General features: G+C 42.4%; 1 protein-coding gene across 1 annotated transcript; it reads right to left on the bottom strand.

Moving 5' to 3' along the window:
* Nucleotides 1-726: 726 nt before the first annotated feature.
* Nucleotides 727-12,345, bottom strand: slc16a5a (solute carrier family 16 member 5a). Its single transcript, XM_070927516.1, has 5 exons — nucleotides 12,238-12,345; nucleotides 8,727-9,179; nucleotides 4,704-4,847; nucleotides 3,015-3,854; nucleotides 727-1,079 (listed from the first exon to the last, which is right to left on the bottom strand). Exons 2-5 carry the CDS (start codon nucleotides 9,091-9,093, stop codon nucleotides 808-810), a joined length of 1,623 nt encoding a protein of 540 aa, XP_070783617.1. The 5' UTR covers nucleotides 9,094-9,179; nucleotides 12,238-12,345; the 3' UTR covers nucleotides 727-807.
* Between the last annotated feature and the right edge of the window lie 1,791 nt (nucleotides 12,346-14,136).

Genomic DNA, 14,136 nt, shown 5'->3' with positions numbered 1-14,136 from the left:
CTTCGTCCATGAAAATTAGCAACAGAAAATGTCTGAAGAATGAAACGGAAAATATAACTAAGCTGCCATGTGTGGTCTATGCATGACGGGAACTCCACAGCTCATTTTATCTGTTAGGTTAATGCTAACATGCTAACAGTGTTTTGTTTCTGTTTTTTGATTTGTTGACAATAAAAAAAGCACATAGAATTATCACAGCTTTATCTCTGGGAGCGACTTCCTGCTCCATTGTCTTTTCCTCACTTTGATTTCACCCAATGATATTACCGCTATATCTGCTTGGTGTTTGATTACAACCACTCGGCCTACTGTAACATAGCAGCTAACCTACCTGTGTCTGTAAGCTCATCATGAACTAACACACCGTAAAACATCTAGACAGCGTTTTGAGTGAGTTCTTCAACAAAGGATCATGTGTGTCTCTTGGCTTGACAAAGTGAGATACCTCATATATGAAAGCTTGTGTGATAAGATCAGCAGCATTTTACAATAAAACAGTACAATCACGTTGTAGTTGTAAGTGCACATCTGTTCATTTTGGTACGTAGAATAAAGTGTCTTACTCCGGTCAAACAGTGCAAATTATTCAAAGTGTTTGTTTTGACTTTTATGGCACCAGATGGCAGGAGTTCATCACACGAGGACAATTCAGACCAGATCCGGTTGGAGTGTCATTCAACCACAGTAAAGCAAACTTTGCAACATCTGGCGTACAAAGCAACCTGCTGCAAACACTAGGAATTCTTTGCAAAACAGTTTGACCGAGAGAGTGACGTGTGCTGAGGGTGACACACAGTGAGAGGAGGTTCAGAGGCTGGTGATGTACTCTGTCCCGTTAGCCGGGGCCTTGTCTTTGTCTCCCTCTGTGGGCACGCTGCTGTACTGACACCCAGGAGCTACGTCAACGGCAGGTCTCGCTGGTTCAGGCAGTGCGGATGGGCGAACCTGCTTTGTCGACTTCCTGTCCCTTTTGTCCAGCCAGCAAAATGACACCATGAGGAACACGGCGGAGGAGGCAACGACGGCACTGCAGGATAAGAAGACGTGGAAGTACTGGCCTGTCCTGTCGATCAGGACTCCTACAACAACAAGAAAAACGTCAGCATGTCATGTTTTATCTTTTTCTATAATTTACTAGAAAGGAACTGATTCTGATTAAATTCAGAAGAAAGTTCCTGAAAGGGTTATATCATTTGGTACTAAATGGAGACAGTGTTAATTGGTACAATTCCGATTAATTGATTGTAATTAATTGCAAGCTTTTACAAGGAGCAGTGGCTCCAAAAGGGTCGAAAGACCAATCTGAGAGGTGAAGAGATGACTACACCAAATTCTGCTTATTTCTTCAAACTCTCAACCTCGGATTTCTGCTTTTTTTTGTGAATTACTGGATCATTTATTAATAATAATAATAATAATAACTCTGGTTGAACTTGTCACAGCTGGTGGAGACATGCAACTGATGATGATGATGATGATGATGATGATGATGATGATGATGATGATGACGATGAGGGGACAAGTTGACATTCCTTCATTTTAAGGGGTCAGAAGCCAAAACGTTTGGGAATGACTGACTTCCGAGTCAGAGCACTGCAGGTCACACATTCATTCAGCCACGATACTTTCTAAGACCTTTTCTCTCTTTTTAAAACCAAATAATGTTTGGTTTTTTTTTGCAGGAAACATTCTAAGGAATTATAAGGAACCTACAGACCCATAAAATAAAATGTCACCCATCTTCTACAGGTGTAAGCTGATTGGTTCAAAAAGCAACACATGTGCCTACTTTGTTAATAACACTTTTTTTAGTTGCATGTGACCACATGGAGGAGTCAGATTCCCTGTGCGAGTGAAGTGACTCTGTTGTGACTGCCCGGATATACAAGCAGTCACATAAACAGGGGAAGAAATACCTGTCATTTGAGACGGAGAGCCTCTGCCCTTTCCCCACTCTGCTGCCACTAAACTCTCCTCCAGCATGAAGCACAGACTCGTTTCTTTTGTTCTCTGTGTGGCGGCCAAACTGACCGAGAACAAGCTGTTATTTACAGCAATGGCCTGAAGCAGGAGGGGCCGAACAGTCTATTCCTGTATCTCCGCCATTCACATAACACACAGGCAGAAAGCAAAGCACATGCAAACACGCATGTAGGCCCTCGGACTACACGTTTATTATCTATAGCAAAGACAGAATAGATGCAGCAAGAAACCGGACTGAGCTTCAAGGTCGCTGCTAATAGTCCGAGACAGGCACGTTGGATTATTAGTGTTAATAATCGGAGGCAGAGCTGCTCTGGAGGTTTAAATCATTTCACTGGTACAATGCTATCAGCAGAGGTGGTCAAACTCTAGACTTCTTTCATGATATTAAGTCGAGACAGTTTTTTAAATTTCAGCTAGTGTGACTAGTTTGAACTTGGAAGTTCAGGCTGAGGACTTCTTTTTGGCTTCCGACCCCTTAAATGTCTCTGCTGACAAATTACAGGCTGCAAATGCATTGTGGTCAGTTGTGTTTGATTTGCTAATCAGAGGACGATGACGGGCTTTGAATCACGAGCTTTAGCTGCTCTTCATACTAACATATTAACTCAAAGCCAGTTTTGAGTGTAAAGAAAGGAAATGGAGGAGCTGCTCAAAGCTGAAAAACATTCAAATGAAATGAGACAGCTTGAAGAAAGAAGCAAAATAATAAACTTTTTTATCTTTTCTTTCTTTAATCTGCAGTATCAAACAATGCTGATTGATGTCCATTGATCTCTTGTACACTAACTGCTGTATACTAATACAGTATAGCAGTAGTATGTAGTGTGGGACACAGCTGTTTCTTTTACTGTTTTTTAACCAAAGAACCAGTTCTAACTCCTGAGCAGCTGTTTACCTAAATCCCACAGTGAAAACCCTAAAACCACGCTGAGGCCATCTAGATTATTTGATCACAGGTTTGAACGTGTCCTACATTCCCACCATAGTGTTCCTCTCCATCTCTGACTCTCCGCTCTCTCTGTGTTTACCTGCCAGTGGAGGCCCGATGAGCAGCGTGATGCTCTCCATGACGGCGAGCAGGCCCAGAGCTGAGGGGAAGCGGCTCATCTCCACCGTATCCATGAGGACAGTGAACATCAGGGAGCCCACCACGCTCATGGACAGCCCGTAGATCGCCACATAAGTCAGCAGCACAGTAAAGCTGGGCCCGATGCAGCAGATACTGTTACTGAGCCCGTTGATCAGCAAAGCTGTGGCGAATACGTAGATGTGTCGCCCTTTGAACCAGGGCAGGTTGAAGATGAGGCCGATAGGTGGCCGCACCACGATGTTAACAACACCCAGGATGGAGAGCAGCATCGCGGCCCGGCCCTGCTCCATGTTGTTAGCGGTGGCGTAGGGAACCAGATACACCAATGGCACCACAAACCCAAGCATCGTCCAGGTGATGCCGATGGCGTACATACAGTAACGCTTGTTGTTGCAGAGCTGATCAAAGGCCATGTGTTTGCTCAGGGAAGCCAACAAGGCGCTCCACAATGTTCTCACCCACACTTTTTCCTTCCTCACATTTTCCTGCTCTGCCGGAGGGGGTCCGTGGTTCATCAGTGGCTGGCCTCGATGCTGGAGGGGCTGGAGGGGCCTCATCACCGCTCCGCACACGCAGCAGTTAAGCAGGACGGCCCCTAAAACCAGGAAACTTCCCCTCCAGCCCAGCTCTGTGTGGAGGTAGTTGCCCAGGACAGGTAGAGTGCACAGTCCCAGGGCTGTGCCTGTGGAGGACATGGCATTGGCAAACACACGGCGACGCACAAAGTAGTGCCCGAGGATTGTCACAGCTGGTTGGAAGCTGAAGCAGAAACCGAGTCCTGAAACGAAGAAGCATTCAGAATAGTACAGGGACAGGGACAGCATTGTGCTTATTGATTTAATGTATAGATGTGTAATGTCAAGACTAATCTTTCCCAACAACACTCCACTCTCAAAAGGTCTCGTTTATTACAACTTTACCTTATTACTTTTTTTTAGCTATGATTCTGAAATAATAATCTGGGAGCAAAGCGATTAGAAAGACAACATTCAGACCATCAGACAGTTTAAAACTACTGTACTTAACGTAGTTGTGGGTGTAGGTGCGCTCACTTTCAGTTTTACCTCCAAACAAAGTGGTTTAAACAATCTGGCTAAACTGTTTACAACCTGTGTGACCACCTGATTGTCTTTCTGTCTTTCCTGTTGGATTTGGTTGACGTGTATAGATGGATGATAGATTTGTGAAACACAGAAACCAAGTCAACGTTGACTTATTATTTTAACCCAAACCATAATCTAAACCGAACCAAGTAGTTTTGTTGCCTAAATCGAACCAAACTGTGTGCGAGAGTTTCACAAATCTAGGATTTACCATCTAGACACTGTAGTGATGGCGCCATATTCCCAAAGCTCATCAATTACTTACAAATCTTGTTAATACAGGCCCAAACTATGAAAATGAGACCAATAAACTGAAATTATCCATTAAGTTTAAAATGGTTTTATTTTTCCTATTTCAAGTTTAAAGTTTTTGTGGCCAATTGGGGGCAGAAAACCCCACAACAATCCAAAAAACATCAACTCTAACATACTTTTGCTTTTGTTGGCTCTTCAGCAGCTAAGTGTGCAGGTAGTGTAGTTGTGTGTGTCAGCTGGGATAATAAATCTGTTGAATGTTTGCTGACCTGTAATAATCCCAGCTGTGATGTAAAGCTGGCTGATGGACTGGGTAAACGAACTGGCAGCCATACCAAGCCCACTCAGGACTCCGCCCAACATGACTGTCGCTCGGCAACCAAGTCTCTCCACCAACACGCTGCAAAAGGGACCTGTGGATGAAATGTAATGCTCTTAGTTTAATGCAGAAATGGGCAAAAGGCTCACAGAAGGTCATTTTATTAATCCTGCAGCGGGTTTCACATAACTTGTGTTTAGCTGTAATCTGTCCCGGCGGAGTGAAAGTCCTGGAAGCATGACTGAAAATATGTTTGCTCTGTTGGTGCATGACAGATCCATGTGTGCACATGGTGTATAACTGAAGTCTAGGTGTTTACTGACCCGTATAACTGGACTGTCAGCATGAAAATATACTGTGTTTAAAGGCAAAATGATCAGTGCTGAACAAATGTTCTCATCTCTATCATGTCGCCTCAGTACTAAACACAGACGGGTATATCGGTTAAAGGTCACCAACAGGGCTGGTAAATTCAACACACACTGGAGGTGCCTTTGTTGTTAGGCAACATGGCTCCAAGGTGCTGATGGGGATAATACCTGGACCTCACTGAGCCTGAACACACAGGCGGCAGAGCGCCTGAAGCCTCAGAGCCAGATAAAACATTTTCTCCACACAGTTTGAAAACTATTCGCTGTTCACTTCTTTTAGGTCGTGTCTGTTCTTCACTTTTAGGCAAACTAACATTACAGTTTCAATTGCTGCTGAATCGATTCTTCAACCCACAAAAGTCACAGGGAGGTTGGCTGCGTACATCACTGCCCTCTGAACACTGGCCGATCAGCGGCTCAAACTTTGTGCAGCTTAATGAAATTAAACCTGAGATTCTTGTCACATTTATGTCAGCTCAGGAAGATTTATAAGATCAAAGCATTCCTGTCTCCAAACACCATGAGAACTCCTGAACTGGTATAAAAGGCCTTCTACTGCAAATACCTCTACTTTATTTACAATGCAGCATCTTAAACAATAAGTCTGGTGTTAGTCTTTATTTCTCTTATTCCAGATCCCATGAAAAGACCAAAACAAACAATGTGCCCCTCAAAACTTTCTGACTTCATTAAGCTGTCTGTGGCTCTAAAGCCCATTGGTTCCAACTGAAGATGTGAATCTTTAAAAACTGGTCTCAAATATTATGTGTTTCATTTAAGAAGGCTCAGTAGTTTCCTAAAACAGCTGCTCACTGTAGTTTTTAATCAAACGTTACTTAAACAGGAGGAAATAGTGCATTTGTTGGGGACTATTTTCTGCGGCGGACTAATCCACATTTGGTGCTGTAGTGAGTGTTTGGGGCAGCAGGACAGTGTGTGTGGGACTGAGTCTACATAAACTACAGTGTGTGTGTGTTCATGGCTCATTGATTAATAGTTAGGGGGGAGAAGATATATCAGGCTTTAAATACATTTTCATGGATTTCTTGACAATAAGAAAAATACAGATGATCACCAGATTCCTCTTTTATATGTAAACTACAAGAACTGAATGTTTGATTCAGTGACCCCCCCCCCCCCCCCCCCCGCAAGTTTTTGGGCATCTCATCAAATCATTAGATTATCTATAATACAGTTTATATTCAATGCTGAAGAAAAATTCTGAGGTCTTTTCATCGTCAAATTAAACATGAATTAAACAGAAGCTGGGTGTGGCAGGCAGAGGAGCGGGGAGGGATTCAGAGGTGAGCATATAAATAATTCATAACTGATCTGTGCCACAGTGTGTTTTCAGTAAAGGGGGAGGGGAATTTAAGTTTGATAGCGATGTGATGGCGCAGACCAGCACTGATCGTTTCGGTGCAGGAGGTGACGACTGAGCACCGCCCACAGAAATACTACACTTCATCATACTGTTGTGAACAGAAACTCCTCTTATCTTTTAGAAATATATCTCAATGACATATTAAATAATGACTATTGATACTTTTGACAATAGCTGCTGATAAACTGGGAGTGAAGATGTTGTAGAAAGAGGAGGAGGAACGTTATCAAACCTGATAAAAATAAATAAATAAATAAATCTGATAACATCAAGTGACTTTCACCCACTTTTTGTTCTGAAACAATAGCTGTCGATTTTGCAGTTTAAATGTTGAAATGGTTGGTTAACACCTTGTCTTAATTGCTTCTACCTTTCCACCAGGATATCCACTAACATCTCAAAAAACCTGTTTCTGATCCCTCGAATATAGAAAGTCTCCTGCACCGAGTTAGAGGGCCAGACCGGCTACATTCCTCCCAGCTAAAGTTTACCGAGGGCTGGATATCCTGTGAAATGACCCTGATCACGCCGACTCCTCTGTTTGACTAGTACTGAGAGGACATCTCTTACAGACACAGAGTGCTGGCTGCAGCAGCATAAAAACCTACTTGTTGTAAAATCTACATTCTGCTATTCAGACAGACAAATAAATAACTGGTTTAATTAGTTATTGTACAGCTAATCAGCGTATACATTCACCTTGAGCCTCTATATTGACTTTATATGCCCTTTCACAGTCAACACTACACTCCTGTTTCATGTAGGTTACATAATGCGTCACTGAGGGAGGAAGATAGCAGATAGCTGTGTCAATTACACAAAAGCAGTAAGTACATTTACTCAAGTACTGTACTTAAGTACAATTCTGAAGTACTTGTACTTTACTGGAGTATTTCTATTTTATGCTACTTCTACTCCACTACATTATAGAGGGAACTATTGTACATTTTACTTCACATTCATCTGAGAGCTCAACAAATTAATTATGATGTATTTTCATAGATTAAGATACACAGCAGTATATAAATCAATAATTATAATCCATTAATATGATATATATTATTCTGAAATAAGCCATTCTGCATAATTAGTACTTTAGTTACATTTGATTCTGTAGTTTTACTTAAGTAAAGACTTGAATGTAGCAGAGTATTTCTGAGTACTTCCTCCACTACTGCACACGAGAAAACATCTTAAAGTTATAATCTTTAAATGTTTTTTGAACTCAAACTCAGTTTGTGATACTATTTATGGTCTTCATATTCACATTCTGTAATTATTGCTCTATACTGTAGTTTTCATTATTAGTGGCGGAGTCCGCCAGTCAAATTGCCAACCTGCGTTCACATATTCATCACTGAGGTCAGTGCTAACTTTAGCTTTGTCATTGTCTGCATTTTTTTGACAGCTGAGTTTTAAATAATGCAGAGAGTAATGGAACAAGAAAAAACAGCCACAGTGAGCTGTTAACAGAAGAAACCACATTTGTTGTTACCACCAGTCAAATGACCAGGACTGAAAAAGATTATAGCTTCAAAGAACCCTAATTGAAGTCTTGTTTAGACATTTTCATTTATAAAACAACATCTAACATTTAGTGCTAGTGCATAAAATATGACAAATACTGTGTCTCACTGAAAGCCCCATATAATGAAACATCAATATTTATTAAAGCGTTCCTACGTAACTTTCGCTGAACTAATAAGGCAATTCATTTTTAAACGTTATTGTCACTTTAAAGTTTGGACTATTATTTCTTTGTAACCCTGAATTCTGTGCTCAAGCCCGTCTGGGTCGTGGGTAACAATCGGGCTGCAGTTTCTCATGGAATAATCTTCTTTAAATCAACACCAACACAGCAAGTCAGTTTAAAAACACACCCAAATCCTCTCTCTCCGGTTTCACATTTTCCCCGTACACCAACAGCAGGTAGGAGCTAAAATTACCCCAAGGTTAGGGGGGCATTAAAGGGCAACTTAAATGTTACACATCTAATATTAATAGTGTTGTAAGTGATAATTAACTGCTGGAGTAGTTATGATAAAACACTGCAAAAGCCCAAAATAATATTGTGGCATTATTCCAACTAAAAATATATTCTGTAACACGGTATATGATACAGTTTAATTACACAATATGAATGAGTAAACTTGCAGTATTTATGGCTACACAACAACTAAATAGAGAACCGGTTTATTTCCTGGGCTTCCTACATTACCTCCCGCATGAAGCACTGACGTCATGATGGAGGGCACCCAGGAGGTTTGGCTGTTGGAGGCGTGGAACTCATTCTGCAGGTCAGTGTAGAAGATTCCCACACAGGAGGGGAACGCCAGGGTCAAAGCCAAGACCAGGATGGTGGCAACCAGCACCACCCAGCCCCACCCGCCATCTGGAGCTGTGACTGCTCCTGTTACAACCATGGAGTCTCTGCATTTACCTCCCTGCCCCGCCTCCTCGGATTCACAGTCGTTGGACTCGTGAACCTTCTCGTGCTCCATGCCGTTGGCCTGCTCACAAACCACGGAGGCCTCCGGGTGGAGGCAGCGGTCACTCGTCCCTCTGGCTCCATTTCTCTGAGTCATTTTCTGCTCGGCAGTTCAAGCACGGCGTTAGCTCTGCAGGGTGTGGGGTTACCCTCGAGGTCCATGTCACTGTAACTGCTGCGACCCTGAAACAAAAGAAATCAATCCATCAGGTTGTGTAGAGCAGCTGAAGTGCTGATGTGGTCTGCCTGTGTTCTACTTTGTCCCTAAACATCTGGATATGGATCTCCCCAGAAGATGAATCCTAATCACTATGAATGACACCTTACACATTTCATTCATTGTTAATATAAAATATTGATTAGATGCCCTACTGGCCTCCAGCTTGACCCTGAGAGGATCAGCAGCTGATACCACTCTCAAGTCTGTACAGTAAAAATGGAGCTGGTTAGCTTAGCTTAGCACAAATACTGGAAACGGAGGGAAACAGTTAGCCTGGCTCTGTCCAAAGGTAACAAAATCCACCTATTAGCAGATCTAAAGCTCACGGATTAACACATTATATCTTGTTTGTTTCATCCCTACAAAAAAACGAAGTGTAAAACAACAAATCAACATTTTATGGGGGTTATGAACTGGACTATTTCTTGGCTGGGACCATTAACTTCCTGGAGTCTCCACTGGTTGTTGGGGTAACTGGGCCTACACAAAGAAATAGTCCAGCACATGACCCCCCCCCCATGTGTTGACACGTGTTGGTTTTTGTTCGATTAAACAAACATGATACAACATTACTGAGCTTTAGGTGCTGCTAGGTGGATTTTGTTGCTCTTCCCTCCTGTTTCCAGTCTTTGTGCTAAGCTACGCTAACCGGCTGCTGGCTGTATCTTCATATTTACCATACAGGCATGAGAGCGGTATCAATCTTCTCACCTAACTCTCGGCAAGGAAGCAGATTTTGTTATGCTACTAAACTGTTGAGATTTCTACTCTCCTGTGCAGAATGGCCCCCAAGGAGCCCGCAGTAACTCATTTCCTGTAGGTGCTTCAGGGCTAAAAGGCAGTCACTTCAGTTTTACCGGCATTTAAAATCAGAAAATGACATCCCAGACTTGTGGCTGCAGGTCGGACCGAGAGTGAGCTAACAAAGGAGACGTCTGATGGGTTTAAGGAATCTGGCTAGCATGAGACCAACATGCACTTGTGAAAAACTCTTGAATGAAAAGCCCTCTGTGCAAATGTTCCAGCAGAATTTGCCCCCGCAGACTCCATTTCACACCATTTCCAGATGTACCAACTACTGAGCAGAGCGACATCGTCTGAGATTATGCTCCTGAGAATACGACTACGCCCGTGTGTAGCTGCTGATAGTGAGCATTACAGTGTTTTATAGAAGCTTTGGCTCAATTTTCACAGCAAAACTGATGCAGGGACATCAAATCACCTACATTATCTACAGTATATTTACAGACAATAATGTTGTCGTTTCATATCATCTTAAATACTGACCTCTGTATAAATTACACGTTTTTTCTCTTTGCTAAACAAACACTGCACACTAAATTGCTGTTTAATAGAATTATTTGGTAATCACCATTTTATTTTAATTCATCATGTTGTGATGTCACAGTGTGATTTATGAAATAATTTGATGCAAATGTTTGAGATTTTGACGGCGTTATTATAAGTATTGCACGTAGCGGTTCCGCAAATTGAAACTCTGTTGTGGAAACTGAGCCGAAGCAATTGTAAACTACTGTGATCTGCTGATAAAACAGCCTCCAGTCTTCTGGTTTCAGGCTTTGTTGGGACCCGGCTGCAGGGATTTGCTCCCATTCAGACAAGAGAGAGTATCAGTGAGGTCCAACTGATTGGGTGATCAGGTCTGGCTCGCAGCCGGTGATCCGGTTCATCCCAGAGGTATTGGGTGGGTTTGAGATCAGGGCTCTTTGCAGACCAACTTCTTCCACACCAAATTGGAAAAACAGTTTCTTTCTGTCTAAATAACATTGTATGTTGTAGCATTAAGATCTAAGGAGCCAAGCCGAAACGTTTGTATTACCGTTACAGAGCTAAGCATCCAATTCTCTGAAAAATAAATACCTTCTGAAGGTTGTTTAACAACATTTCCTGATCCAAACAAAGATGGCAGCAATACTTCTACATTTTGGGAAATACGCTTATTCATTTTCTTGCCGAGACTCAGGAGAGCAGATTGATACCACGCTCAAGTCTGCACATTAAATATGAAACTACATCCAGCAGCTAGTTAGCTTAGCTTAGCTTAGCACAAAGACTGGAAACAGAAGGAAACAGCTAGCCCGGCTCTGTCCCTACTAGCTCACTGATACTGACACTTCATATCTTAATTTTATCAGCAAGAAAGCAAATACGCATATTTCCCAAAAATGCCAAACTTTTCCTTTGAGAAAGGAGTTTGAAGTCTATTTCTTTGAGGATTCTGGAAAATACAACCTGTGTTTCCTTTTTTTAAAAACTGGATGCTGCACATGTAATGGCAACACATGTCACTCTCTCTTACTCCTTCCCTTCATGTTTCTCTTACTATTCTGAGTGTAATGGATCAGTGGGTGGGGGGGGGGGGGTCACATACCAAACCATGACATCCTGTTTTTCACCTCCTGCACGCTCTGCTGCAGCCCTGTGATTCTCTTCATTTAATTGTTATGATATTGTCTCTTAATTTGAATGTTATTAAAAGGAGTCAGGGATGCTGTTCGGAGAATACTCTTGATAAACAAAGTGATGCTGAGCGGCTGGTCTCCCCCGCGGGACAGCCCACAGAGGGACGAGGGCGCTGCGTAATTGTCGCCTGTTTTTCATGTCAGATGCTGGGATCTGTCTGCGCAAACTGAGCGTTACCAGCTTTGAATATTTACTCTGTCCGGATTTCCAGCTTTAGCACCTTTTGCCAGCTTCACCCACGTGTGAACACGTAATTATTTCGGCTTGTTTACGTCTGAAAAGCCCAACAAAAGGCGCATCACCAGCCCAGAGCCCATCACAGCCCTGTTAGATACTAGTCCTCCGCCACACTGGTGAGTATCGCGTCTTAAAAGCCGACAGTTCTTCATATATCTTTTGTTCCGATCAGTGTAACATCACCCTGACTGATAAACACCCTGAACATCACCGGTTGAGCACTTTCCGAGCAAAGAGGAAGCGATTTAACGAGCAGCATGTGTCTTCCGTGAATTTGTGAATGTAAAATAAAGAAATCACCTTTTGGATGTTGGTTGTGGTCGTCCAGCTGCTGTCAGTCCAACACACACACTCTCTCTCTCTCTCTCTCTCTCTCTCTCACACACACACACACACACACACACAAACACACACACTCAGAGGCGCGGTCGCTGCTCGATGACTGCCGGGAGCAGCAGCTGCCGCCCGGGAGTCTCCTCGTCACGGAGCTCCAGCGTCCGCCCGCCCGCTCACGGTGGGAGGAGACCGGACGTGGCCGCCTGCGAGGGTCTGGTGCGGGCTGCGCAGGCCCCGGCCCTGCGACACCACACACAGGCGGCCGAGAGGGGCTGCAGAGACTCTGCTCAATGAGCCGCGATGGTGGACACAATGTACAGTCAGCGTGCCTCTGTGGTATGAAGCCGAGTACTGTCTTTAAGTAGATTCAAGGTACTTGTACCTCATTTGAGTATTTCTATTTTATGCATACTTCTACTCCACCATATCTCAGAGGGAAATATTGTACTTTTTTACTACTTTCATCCCCACATGTACCACCTAATGTGGTGATTTTAAATATGATGATGAACTGAAGGAACTGGGAACCAATGGATTAAACTACCCAACAATATATATATATATATATATATATATATGTGTGTGTGTGAACAAAGCCTTTAAAGGATGAAGAAATGAACATCTTATTATTCACTATGATGTGTAGTCGCTTTATCCTTCACTACATTATAAGCAATGAAAATATACAAATCAGTGACAAAGGTTTCAAAAGGGGCTAAATCTGTCAGACTTCAGCATGTTCAACCTGTTTCATTAAATCCAGTCGACAGAACCAACAAACAAGCCAGTGAGCCTCGTTTTAAAACACAGACACATTTTATGATTAAAAACCAGACTGGTTTTTTTTTTGTTAAAATTGTTACATGTAAAGAAACGACATCGGTAGACAAAATTCAAAAAATATAAAATAAATAAAAGTGAAACAAAACAAACGGACAAAATGTTTTGTCAGCTTCCGAACGTTTCTCCACAGTCTCCGTCGACAATATTCACATTTGACATCAATACTGTTGATAAATGAACACAAAGTAATTGTTAATAGGTGACATTTTTCAATACGTCTAAATGAGTGTACAAGTGTGCATGTTCACAAACGCATGCAGGTGTTTACAGATTAACTGGCAAAATGATCCATGAATTAAAAAATCTTTCTTGTGTGTTGACCTGCGAGTTGTAAATGCTGTATAAACCAAGTTTGGTAAGGGAGGGGGGGGGGCGTCTGCAATCTGATTGGTTGGTTAATTTGTATTCAAAGCTAGCTATTCTTTACCTACTGTTTAATTCAATTGACATGACAAAGATACAAAAACGACAAAGAAACAGCGCGAGTAGAGAATATGTCTAGTTGTAGACCAACTGTTCCACACAAGAAATCTACAGCTACAAACCACAGAGCCATGCCTTCCCTCTGCTCCCCCCACCATGCATCACATACACTTTGCACTAACACAGAGGTCAGACACAATCCAGTACACAACACCATAATCTCTAGAACAATGCATGCTCTCATGTTTTCACGTGCCCGAACAACAGAGATATATATTTTTTTGCAGATTTGTTAAAATTGCACATTATCTGTCGACTAACTAGCGCAGGTGAAAGTAAAAAAACTGACGGGCTATTTTCTGTTCTAGGTGCTTGATTCAAATGTTAAGATAATCACACTGCAAAGTTCAGCTCGGTCAGTGGCTCCCAAACTTTTTGGGCTCGTGACCCCTTAAAATGAAGCGACCCCTCGTCACACGTGTCTACCGGTTGTGACCAGTTCAACCAAAAGCTCAAGAAGTAAAACTATCCGAGAGTCTACCGCTTTGAGTGCTAAACGCTAACATGCTGATGTCTAGCAGGTATATTTTTTTACCT

Source organism: Enoplosus armatus, chromosome 20, assembly GCF_043641665.1.
Source record: "Enoplosus armatus isolate fEnoArm2 chromosome 20, fEnoArm2.hap1, whole genome shotgun sequence".
Taxonomy (NCBI): Eukaryota; Metazoa; Chordata; class Actinopteri; order Centrarchiformes; family Enoplosidae; genus Enoplosus; species Enoplosus armatus.
Note: the sequence above shows the minus strand (reverse complement) of the source record. Positions and strands in the feature narration are given on the sequence as shown.

Excerpts from the sequence above, each read along its gene's own strand:
- slc16a5a (XM_070927516.1), bottom strand. The coding sequence starts at position 9,093 with ATGACTCAGAGAAATGGAGCCAGAGGGACGAGTGACCGCTGCCTCCAC. Across the intron at positions 4,848-8,726 it reads GTCAGTGCTTCATGCGGGAG|GTCCCTTTTGCAGCGTGTTG; the intron begins GTAATGTAGGAA and ends TTTCATCCACAG. Across the intron at positions 1,080-3,014 it reads CATCGGGCCTCCACTGGCAG|GAGTCCTGATCGACAGGACA; the intron begins GTAAACACAGAG and ends TTGTTGTTGTAG.